This window comes from Canis lupus, chromosome 26 (genome assembly GCF_048164855.1).
Source record: "Canis lupus baileyi chromosome 26, mCanLup2.hap1, whole genome shotgun sequence".
NCBI classification, from domain to species: domain Eukaryota; kingdom Metazoa; phylum Chordata; class Mammalia; order Carnivora; family Canidae; genus Canis; species Canis lupus.
This window is the reverse complement of record NC_132863.1, coordinates 34,618,556-34,630,743: the sequence shown is the minus strand read 5'-3', so window position 1 is coordinate 34,630,743 and position 12,188 is coordinate 34,618,556. Positions and strand designations below refer to the sequence as shown.

Here is a 12,188-nt window from a genome sequence, read left to right as displayed (position 1 = left end):
CTTTTAATCTTAACAGTCTGTGATTTAAAGACTTAGAACTTAGAATGGTATGAAGGACAAAAATGATCACACCATGTCATCCTCCAATGGCACCCAGAGCAGACATTGCTAATGGATCACAGGACTTCTTTCTTACAGGAAAGGAGTTGGCTTTTATAATCAATCACAGATGGAGAATTCCATCTGGAGCATTCTCCTCTGCACCCTTTAAGATGCAAATATTTAGAAAATTCCAGACACTCTCTTGAGTGTGGCGTTGAGGAAGGTAGGAAGTATCAGAGAGTGGGAAATGTGAAAGTTTCTCCCACTCGCTCTCTCTCTTTTTTTAAAGATTATTTATTTATTTATTCATGAGAGACACAGAGACAGAGAGGCAGAGACACAGGCAGAGGGAGAAGCAGGATCCATGCAGGGAGCCCGATGTGGGACTTGATCCCAGGACTCCAGGATCACGCCCTGAGCTGAAGGCAGATGCTCAACCGCTGAGCCACCCAGGCATCCCTAGTTTCTCCACTCTCATCCCCTCGTGTGAGGGAAATCAAATTCTCCCTGAGGATGGAAGTGAGAGCCCAAATCCTGAACCTAAACCAGGGTGTCTGAGCTGACAGTGTTATTACCCATGGGTGGAAGTCAGACCTTCCAAATCTCTCTTGCCCTCCTGAGCTTGAGCTAGGAGTGGACACCTGGCACTTACCAGTTACCCAGTGCACTCTAATTTTCTTCTTTTTCTTTTCCCACCAAATGTGAACCGTTGAGGGATTTCTGCACAGCCAGATCTGTTGTCAGTTGACTGTTGGAGAATACCTTACAAATTAGTTCCTGTGTAGCCATTGTTGCATGATAATGCTTGACTCTTTCACATCTATTTGAATTTCCACAAACCTTCACTTTAAGGAATGAATGAGGAAATCCCAAACATCTGGAAGTCACACGATATAAGGGGTTGGGATGTGCAGTTAGACAAGTTTGGGCTGAATTTTTGGCATGATGATCACTTTCTTGATAATTAGAAGCACTCTCTACAGATGGGGTAACACACAGAATAAGTTTAATATATGGCAGCCATATATATATAACTTATCTCAGGAGTTCTGTAGGGGATTTTGGGGTAGGAAGCATCCCTCTAGTATCTCCAATTGCACACTATAACTACATATTGATTCTGGTGGCCAGGGAGCTCTTTGCACCTTTGTCTCAGATTCATTTCTTTTTTTTTTTTTTTCTTAAAGATTTTATTTATTCATTTGACACAGAGAGAGATCACAAGCAGGGGGAGCAGCAGGCAGAGGGAGAGGGAGAAGCAGGCTCCCCATTGAGCAAGGAGCCTGATGAGGGGTTCAATCCCAGGATTCTGGGATCATGAACTGAGCTGAAGGCAGATGCTTAACCGACTGAGCCACCCAGGTGCCCCTCAGATTCAATTCAGTGTTCTCAGTTGTAAGGGATATAATTCATTTGTTCTTTTTAAAATATTTTATTTATTTATTCATGAAAGACGTACAGAGAGAGCCAGAGCATGGGTAGAAGGAGAAGCAGGCTCCCTGCAGGGAGCCTGATGCAGGACTTAATTCCAGTACTCCAGGATTATGACCTGAGCCAAGGCAGACACTCAATCACTGAGCCACCCAGGTGCCCCTCATTTGTTCTTTTTCCAGCTCTTCTATACCCATAATCTCACAATTCTCAGAGGGGCTGATTTGTTAGTATCATCCCATTGCACAGTTGGGAAGACTGAGCTCCAAAGAGATTTGCTGTGGGTAGAGTTCTTCCTTCTGCACCTTTTTGTTTGATAACTGTTTTTAAAATTTAACTCATTAAAAAAAATTTTAAGTAACCTCTACACCCATCATGGGGCTTGAAGTCATGACCCTGAAATCAGGAATCACATGCTTCACCAACTGACCCAGCCAGGCGCCCCTATTTGACAATTGTTTAGTGAGCGCTTTCCATGTATCAGGTATGGACCAGGCACTGGAGACAGAATGGTGTCAATATTTCAGGAAATAAATGTCTGTTGGTTGAAATGTCACCTGAACTTTTGAGAAGGAAATTGCATTGAGCAATCAGTAGAGAGTTTCACAATCCCTGAGAGTCCAGGAATGTGAGAATTAGTGGGGCCTTGCACAAGGTCTTAGCGGAGAGTTCACATCTGTGGCTTTAGCTCCAGATCTAAGTATATTCTTTGCAGCTGGCCTCTTCTTGCCCTCTTCTCCCACCAGGCTTATGGGCTTGGGGCCCCCACTACATTCATGGTTCACACTGACATGAAATGGTCATATGAGATGGCCTCCTTTTTAAAAAAAAATTAAATTCAATTTAATTAACTTACAGTTATTAATTTCAGAGGTAGAATTTAGTGATTCATCAGTTGCATATAACATCCAGTGCTCATTACTTCAATTCAGTGCCCTCCTTAATGCCCATCACCCAGCTACCCCATCCTCCTGACCCACATCCCCTCTAGTAACCATGTTTATTTCCTAGAGTTAAGAGTCTCTTATGATTTATCTCCTTCTCTGTTTTTGTCTTATTTTATTTTTCCTTCCCTTCCCCTATGTACATTTGTTTTGTTTCTTAAATTCCACATATGAGTGAAATCACATGGTATTTGTCTTTCTCTGACTGACTTAGTTCATTTGGCATACTACCCTCTAGTTCCATCCATGTCATTGCAAATGGCAATATTTAATTCTCTTTGATGGCTATACACACACACACACACATATATAAAGAAGATAGATATATAGATAGATAGATCCATTGATGGACATCTGGGCTCTTTCCATAGTTTGCTATTGCAGACATTAGTGCTATAAACATGGGTGTGTATATGCCCCTTCAAATCATTATGTTTGTATCCTTTGGGTAAATATCTATTAGTGCAATTGCTGGGTCATAGGGTAGCTCTATCTTTAATGAATCTCCATAGTATTTTCCAGAGTGGCTGCACCAGCTTGCATTCCCACCAACAGTGTAAAGTGTTCTGCTTTCTCTGCATCCTCGCCAACATGTGCTGTTTCCTGACTTTCTAATTTTAACCATTCTGATCGATGTGAAGTGTTATTCCATTGTGGTTTTGATTTGTATTTGCCTGGTGCTAAATGATGGTGAGCATTTGTGTGTGTGTGTGTCTGTTGGCCATTTGTATGTCTTCTTTAGAGAAATGTCTGTTCATGTCTTCTGCCCATTTCTTGACTGGATGTTTTATTTTTTAGGTGTTGAGTTGGTACTTTCTTTATAGATTTTGGTTACTAGCCCTTTACTGAGATGGCCTCCTTAATAGCCTGGTGACATCTTCCAAGCCACTCTCTTCCATTTCTTCCCTGGCAGTTACTGTTGGCCTCACGGTCTTGGCTAGGACAGAAAAGAACTGCTGTCTCTCTGGTATTAGCATTGCTGATCTCACCTAGCTTCCTGTGTGGTGCGATCACAGCTGGGAGGGGCCAAAGAAATTCTGTTGGGGCCACACCCCCTAGCAAAAATATAAATGATGAGGCTTGGCGTTGACCTTCCGAGCCACACGACGTCTCATCATGCAGTCCAGCAGCCTCTTCCCCCTCATGCTTCTTGTCCTGGGAACCCTGGTGCCTTGGACTGTGGAAGGTGTTGGAAATGGTAAGCTGAAGCCCCTCTGGCACAATCTTGGCTATAGGGCAGAGGTGATGGGGGCTCCTGGTGGTGTGGGGATGTCTCCTTCTAGAGGCTCTGATCTCTCAGTTTAGTTTCAAGAGACCTCCCTGAGGGTGGGTTCATGTCCAGCTAGGCTCCAAGATCTGTGTCGGCTTCTGAGTATTGGGATGGGCTCTTATACTGGTGTCCAGTCAGCCCGGGCCCCACTCCCTCTGTTCTCATCACCCCGCTCTCTTCATCTTGTCTGTCCCTCTGCAGACACCAGTCTCTGGCTCTGATTTCTTGTCTCTCTGTGCCAATCTTTCAGTTTCTGTGTCTCTGCCTCTGGCTCTAGCTCTCAAACTGTCCTGTTGGCTCTATTTACCTTTGTCTCTCTCCATCTCCCTCCCTCCCAGACTGCTTCTTTGCCTTTGCAGAGCTTTGTTTTCCCTGGGGCAGGAAATGTTGGCTGGGAGCCCTCTGCCCTTTGCCAAGGCCCAGGAACTTTTTCTGCCCTCATGTGTGGTTTAATCAAGCCTGTCGCTGTGGAGGTCAGGCAGGCATTTCCCTCTGGACTTTGTGGACAGTTGCATGAGTGAGGGTCTCTCCTGGAGTGTGGTGCTTTGTCCAGGAATCATGATGGCTACTTAGCACCCAGCTCCTTCCTCAACTCTTGACATTCTCTTCAACAGCGTGGAAAGCTGGACTCTGCCCTTCTGTACCACCTGATCGGTGCCTTTCTGGATTTGAGAAATTTGAGTGCCGGAGTGACTGGCAGTGTCCGGGGAGGCAGATATGTTGCTCTCATGCTTGTGGAATCAAATGCTTGGATCCCGTTAATGTCTCCAACTCAAGTGAGGAGGTGGAAGGGCTGGCATGAGGGAGGGAGCCTGAGAATGCAGCACCTAAGGGGATAGGACTGGATGCTGGTCCTGCCAGGTCTCCTCCCTCCCAGGAATTGTTGAGTCAAATTTGGCAGCTGGTCAGGGAGTCACACTGCCCCAGACAGGAATTTACTCACCTAGCTGGTGAAGCAGATAGTCTGTCAGGAGGTCGGCTTTTTGAACAATAATCATCTGGTCATTCAGGTAAGCAGGCAGGTGGCAGGCATCCATCCAGTCAGCACCAGACAGCTGGTCACCTGTGTGGACAGGGGGCCTTATGTGAGAGGAGACCTGGATCCTCCATGAAGGGATACAGAGGCCCTGGGAAGGAAGAGGTGGTCATAGGAATGGAGAAGAGATGATTCTCCTTGAGTGGGTTGGGCTGGGTCTGGGTCCAGGAAGCAGGGGTGGTGCAGAAGGCACAAGGCCCCTTACCTGTGGCTCTACTCTCACCAGTTAGAATGAAGCCTGGCAGGTGTCCGGTGGTCTATGGCCAGTGTCTGATGCTCAATCCCCCCAATCACTGTGAGACAGACCGCCAGTGCGTGTCTAACTTGAAGTGCTGTAAGGGCATGTGTGGGAAAGCCTGTGTGGACCCTGAATAAGGTAAGGAGTGGCCTGGACCAACCCATCTGTCTTTCACCAGTCCTCTCTGTCCCAAGCCTGTGGCAGCCCTGGCATATAAGCTGGGGGACTCCTGATCCCTACCCTGAAACAGCCTCTGCCTGGCCCTCTCATCCTTCAAGGGTACTGCTCCCCAGGCCCCAGGGCCAGGATTTCTATGGGATCACTCATGACTTTGATTCTATTCCAACCCCTCTGGGTGAAGGCCCTGGGCAAGTGGTCCTCTGAGTCTTGGTTTCCTTATCTGTAAAATGGACATACTGAAATCGAAAGTGCTTTGTAAAGCACCATTTGTGCTAAATATTTATTATTAAGATCAACTTCAGCACGTTGTTTAGGGTCAGAGACCAAAAGATCAATGGACTTTGAGAGTAATCTGCTGAGTTTAGAGTCCCACAGTAAAATTGAGACTTGAACTCTGTCTCCTGACACCAAGACTTTTCAACTATACCACCACTTTGCTGTTTTCTCTGTCTTGGGGGTTACTTGGGGGAAGAAGAGGGAGATAATTTGGCTGGTCCCCATACTAAAACCCTGATCTGATTTTCTCCCATAGCCTGATACCTGCCATTTGGAAGAGTCTCTGGATTTCTACTCTGTGGTCTGGGAATTCTGTTTTCTGCTCCCAGGCTTGGATCACCGTGGTGGCATTCCATGGTGAAGGCTTGGTTTTACTACCAATATCTCCACTGGGGAAAGGCTTGGCACACTGTAGGCTTTCAGGAAATGCCTGTTGATTGATGAATAAATAAATGAGCACATTTCTTTTGTCCACATGCTTCTTGTAGTTTGTTGGATGGGAGGTGATGAGGGAATGTGTGGATATGAGGCCTCCTTCCTATACAGAGTGGAAGAAAGAGGCTTCAGGGGCAGACAGACATGAATCTACATCATGAGTCTGAAAACACTGGCTCTGCAATTTTGGACAAATGACTTTATCTCATACATCTTAATTTCTTTATCTCCAAAGTGGCAACAAAAATCACGTTCTCATTGTGTTGAGCATTGGAGTATGCCACATGTATGAAATGAATAGCAATGTTGCTAGGTCACAGCAGGCTCAAAAAATGGTGGATATTTGCCTTCTGTGGTGATTTTGAGCCTCCTACATTTCTTCTCTCTCCCTTGGGAGAGATTTCTTCTATCTTAAAGTAAATATTGAGCAGAACCACATGCACTGATTATCAATCCTGAGAGGGGACTCCAAACACTTCTGCCCATTGCATTTTGGTATTGGAGTCCCCAGGGAAAGCAACAAGCTGCTGGCTAGTAACCACACAAGGATAATGGGTGTTGTTTGTTTGTTTTGTTTTTCACACAAGGATAATGTTCTTGACTCCATGGAGCAGAAAAGAGTAATAAGAACTGGACTCCCAGAACTCAGAGCAAGCAGGGAACCATGCTCCCCACTTCTCTGTGCTCTTTGGACTCCAAAGGAAGCAGAGAATTTAATTGGAAAGTGACATAGAAGGACAAAACACAACTGTAATTCAATAATTTCCTGGAAAATATCACTGATCTAAAAAAACATTCCACATTCTACATTCAGTCAATGTTCCAAGAGCAGCAACAGGATGTATTAACTTAACTGTTTAAGGGAAGAGGGAAAAGAGGGAGTGCCATTTTATTTATTTTGTGAGCAGGGTAGCCGTTCTCTGAGCTGCCTCCTGGATATCCTCATCTCTTGGGACTCCAGCCCTTGTGTGGCCCCTCCCATGGTTTTTCAAGATGGGTCTATGTGACCAACAAACTATTGCAGAGTGAGAGGTAGTTATGTCCTGATGAGATGAGTTAAGGATGGCACCTTCCATCTGGGAAGCATGTCCCCTCTCTTGGATCTTCTACTCTGGCAGGACTCAGTTGCCCTGTCAGGAGGACACTCAGCCATCTGTGGAGAGGCCATCAGGTGAAGAGACAAGGGTCTCTCAACAGCATGTGAGGAACTGAGCTCCACTGACAAACATGTGAGGAACCTTGGAGGCAGAGTTTCAGCCCCAGTCTAATCTTGAAAAGATTGCAGTCCCAGCACACAGTTTGATTATAACCTCATGACAGACCATGACCAAGAACCATCCAGTGAAGCTACTCTTGGCTTCCTGACCCTCGAACTGGGAGAAGGTGCTAAATATGGGGGACAATTTGTTAGGCAGCAATAGACACCTATTGCAATGTGAAGCTAGCAAAAATCTGCTACTGCCACCAAATATGGGCAGTATAAGAAAAGATAATTATAAGGCAATGTCATTGTCTCTGAACAAGGTTGGGAACATCCTAAATAAACTGTTAAAATTAGAATTCATGAAGGTTTAAAAAGTTTTCATAGAAGTTCAACATGATTTTTTTCAAGACTTTATTTATTTATGTATTTATGTATTTATGTATTTAAGAGAGCGAGAACACAAGCAGGGGAAGGGCAGAGGGAAAGGGAGAAGCAGACTCCTTGTTGATCAAGGAGCCCAATGTGGGGCTCGATCTCAGGACCCCAGGATCATTACCTGAGCCAAGGCAGATGCTTAACTGACTGATCCACACAGGCACCCCTCTTTCATTCCTTTATGATGAGGAATTGGCTTGCACAGTTATGGAGGCTAAGTCCCATAATCTTCTGTCTGTAAGCTGGAACTGTGGTGTAATGCAGTTCCTGTCTGAAGGCTTAAGAACTAGGAAAACTGATGGTGTACATTCCAATCCAAAGGCAGGAGAAAATGAGGTGAGATGTTCCAACTCAAACAATGAAGGAGGAAAAGAGATGTGGATTCCTTCTTCCTCCACCTTTTGTTTTATTTAAACCCTCAGGGGATTGGATGAGGACTACCCACACTGGGGAAGGGATTCTACTTTACTGATCCACAGATTCGAATGTTAATCTCATCTGGAAACATCCTCACAGACATACCCATGAATAATTTTTAATCTGGGCATTTTGTGATCAGTCAAGTTGCCACAAGAAATTACCCACCACAGGCCCAGGCCATGTCAGCTTGGTACCCTGATGCATCCACTTAAACCATACTTAATCTCCAAAGAAAGACAATAACAAAGTCAGAATTCTGCCAAACATGATACAGTTATTCTTCATACAACCAAAAACACATTAACTCTTTTGCAAAAGAAGAGGTAAAGTCCTTGAGTGATGTTTGATCTCCTCCTTGATATCCTGTAACTTAAATCCTGTAATGTAAAATTAAGAAATACTATGATATAAAGTCTCTACAGCTTATGTTACATGATAAGGCAGTAAAAAAGACAGAAGAAGGAAAACACAAATGCATTCAGAGCAACGTAAGGAGGAAATCTCATAACAATTACAGTCCTCAGTCCTCATTTCTGGAACTGGTCATGTGGTTGTAGCTGGTATTTATAATTACCCTCTCCCACTACCCATTCTATATTCCTTTGCTTTCAGCAAGCACCTCAGCTGGTTGCAGTTCTTGGTCACCTGATAGGCTGACCCAAACCTTCATTCTTGAAAGGTTTGGGTCTTTAAGTTGCCTTGCTTGGATTGGGCTGTTGTGCTTTTCTAAAGACCTTACTCACAGAACATGACAATATTAAGAGGTGCCCTAAGAGATCTCCTGTATTCCAGACATACTCTTCCTTAACTTCCATTTTGTAGAGTTCTCCAACTTCCCCTTGGAAGTCAGGATCAGTCATCCTGGCCAACACTGTAACTCTCTTTTTTGCCTGTTGATTTAGAGGCATGAGGAGCCCAAAGTGGCCAGCTGGTAGTCTTAACTTCCAGTTCAGTGGAATCATTGTTGTGTCTCCTAGTAGAAACATTTCTTCCTTTGGAACTAACACCTCTAGGCCACCAGCACACAGAATCTTGAGAACAGGAAGCAAAAGTTTTGCTAATGGGTCACTAGGGGTGATCATGAGTAGTACCACCTCCATTTCCACTTCTTGATTCCTGAACTCATGAATCCTGGCTATGGGAGAAGCAGCATTATATATTAGGAACTGATTCAGAGCATATATAGCCTTCTGGAGAACCTTGCCCTGCAAAGTGCTGCCACCTAGCTGGCACTACAACTGAGTCTTCAAAAGGTCATTCTACTGTTCTATGAAGCCAGCAGCTTTAGGGTGGAGAACACGGTATGCATGGCTATTGCAACACTTCTTTTGCTATAAAGTGAGATCCTTGATCAGAAGCAATGTTGTGTGGAATATCATGGTGGTGGAGAAAGCACTCTGTAAGTATGTGGATGGCAGAAGCATCACATGCAGGGAAGCCAAATCCATATCCAGAGTAAGTGTCTATTCCAGTAAGAACAAAATGCTACCCTTCCCATGATGAAAGTGGTCCAATGTAATCAACTTGCTGCCAGGTAGCAAATTGATCACACCGGAGAATGGCTGTATATCAAGAATCAGTGTTGGTCTCTGCTGCTGGCTAACCAGGCACTCAGCAGTGGTCATAGCCAGCTTGGCCTTGGTGAGTGGAGTCTATGTTACTGAGCCCATGCATAATCCCCATCCCTGCCCCACAGCCACTATTCCATGAGCCCCGTAGGGCAATGACAGGGGTAGCTGAGGAAAGAGGCTAATTAGGATCTACAAAACAGATCATGCTATTGACTTGACTATTAAAATCTTCCTGCTGAGGTCACCCTTTGGAGAGCATCCACATAGGATACAAATATCTTCATGTTTTTTTGTCTATTCAGAGAGGTCTATCCATATAACTCTTCTCCAGATTTGTCATCGATTTTCTTTTTTTCTTTTCTTTTCTTCTGTTCTTTTCTTTTTTTCTTTTCTTTTCCTTTTCTTTTCTTTTTTAAAGATTTTTATTTATTTATTCATGAGAGACACAGAGACAGAGAGAGGCAGAGACACAGGGAGAGGGAGAAGCAGGCTCCATGCAGGGAGCCCGATGTGAGACTGGAGCCCGAGGTGGGACTTGATCCGGGGTCTCCAGGATCACGCCCTGGGCCGAAGGCGGCACTAAACTGCTGGGCCACTGCGGCTGCCCTGTCATCGATTTTCTAATCATGTTCTTTCCAACTCCTCATTCCCCTTTCATGGTGAATTTTCTGAATTTGAAATCATTGACACTCAGAGGCTCTAGCCGCTGTCAGAAAAGTGGCTACCTGATGATTGGTGTTTCTACTCAGCCAAATGACTAGCTCTTTCAGGACTTCTGTAGTCAGAAGACAATGAAGTTCTCCCTTAGTGACCACCAGAGGCCTCTGTGGGGAAAGTCTTCCACCTGGGTTAGTCCTACACTGGGATGGCCATGGGAGTTCCACGTGGATCCGTGGAGCAGTAAGTAAGGCAAACAGCAGGGTGCCTTAAGGTGTAGGCCCCAAACAGGTCTTTTCAGATGCTTAAAAGCAGAGATAAAACAAATAAAAATCCATAGCAAATGGTCAGCAAGATGCATGAATCTTCCATCCTCTCACCATCTGCTTGGACTGGAGGCAGCTGAATGTTACATGGGTCTGACCTCAGGTGGGGAATTTGTGCAGAGGCCTAAAAATTAAAACAACAAAGAGATGTCATTTGCGTCTATTATCCTGGCAAACATTGGAAAGTTACATGCTACCAAGGTTGGGTGAGACCGTGGGGAAATAGGAACAGTTATGCGTGACTTCTGGGGAATATAGACTGTGGAGAAACAATCTGGCAGTTCACAGTCAAACTGTATTTTATACAGCTACATCAGATTTTTGAGAATTGAGATCATTTAGGATATGTTCTCTGAGGAGAACACAACTGTGATAGAAATAAATAATAAAAAGATACACAAAATGCCCATATGTTTAGAAGTTTAAAAAATTTAATTTCAATACAACTTGTGAGTCAAAGAAAAAATGAAAATGAAATTGAGAAAATATTTTGAACTAAATGAGTATGACAAACGGTCTATCAAAATGAATGGGATCACCTAAAGCAGAACTTAAGTGGAAATGTATCATCTTACATGCATATATCAGTAAAGAAGAAAAGGTAAAATTCAGATCACAAAGCAGCCATCTCAAGCATTTCCAAAAATAACAACATAAGAAACTGTAAAACATAAGGTAAGAAATGATAAAGAGCAGAAAAAAATGAAATAAAAAAACAAGGAAGATCAATTGAAAGATGATCTGAGCCAGAAGTTGGTTCTTTCTTTCTTTCTTTCTTTCTTTCTTTCTTTCTTTCTTTCTTTCTTTCTTAAGATTTTATTTATTCGAGAGAGAGAGGGGGGAAGAAAGAGAGAGCATAAGCAGAAGGAGGGTCAGAGGGAGATGAAGAAGCTAATGCCCTCATTGTGGGGCTCGCCATGGGGCTCCAGGCAGGGTTCCGAGTGGGGCTTGATCCCAGGACTCTGAGATCATGATCTAAGCTGAAGTCAGACTTAACTGACTGAGCCACCCAGGTGCCCCCAAAAGTTTGTTCTTTTTTTATTTAAGATTTTTATTTATTTATTTATTTGACAGAGAGAAAGAGAGAGAGAGCAGAAGCAGGCTGAGCAGTAGGTAGAGGGAAAGGGAGAAGCAGGCTCTCTGCTGAGTAGGGAACCCGATGCGGGGCTTGACCCCAGAACCCTGGCATCATGATCTGAGCTGAAGACAGATGCTTAACCGACTGAGCCGCCCAGGTGCCCCCAGAAGTTGGTCCTTTAAAAAGATTTTCATAATAAATCAACCTCTGGCAACACCAATCAAATAAATAATAGAAAAGGTAAGGTAATCATTATCAGAAATGAAAAGTGGACATCATTAGGTACTAGAGATATCACATAAAGTACACGAATAATATCATGTCAATAATTTATTTAATTTATTTTTAGATGAAATAGAAAAATTCCTAGGATTTCACACAATCAGCCCAAGACAAGCAAGAGCAAACTAGTAGTCTCATAAAGGCAGGTTCATTGAAATGAGGGGACCAAGCACTGGAGGAACAACAGAGCATCTCAACAAAGGAGAAGATGGAAAGAGAGGGATCAGGTGAAATTAAAGTGAGTAAGGGATTTCTTAAAACATTTCACATTTTTCTGAATTTTGTAGTTTCCAAGGAAACAAGAAATCCCTTACCCGAAATCCCTCTGCTCTATACCCAGCCTGGAAATCATGGCTAAGTCTC

At 43.9% G+C, this 12,188-nt stretch overlaps 1 protein-coding gene across 1 annotated transcript; it reads left to right on the top strand.

Moving 5' to 3' along the window:
- Positions 1 to 3,463: 3,463 nt before the first annotated feature.
- SLPI (secretory leukocyte peptidase inhibitor) lies at positions 3,464 to 5,891 on the top strand. Its single transcript, XM_072799763.1, has 4 exons — positions 3,464 to 3,615; positions 4,302 to 4,463; positions 4,950 to 5,099; positions 5,674 to 5,891. Exons 1-3 carry the CDS (start codon positions 3,534 to 3,536, stop codon positions 5,096 to 5,098), a joined length of 393 nt encoding a protein of 130 aa, XP_072655864.1. The 5' UTR covers positions 3,464 to 3,533; the 3' UTR covers position 5,099; positions 5,674 to 5,891.
- The last annotated feature ends 6,297 nt before the right edge of the window (positions 5,892 to 12,188 follow it).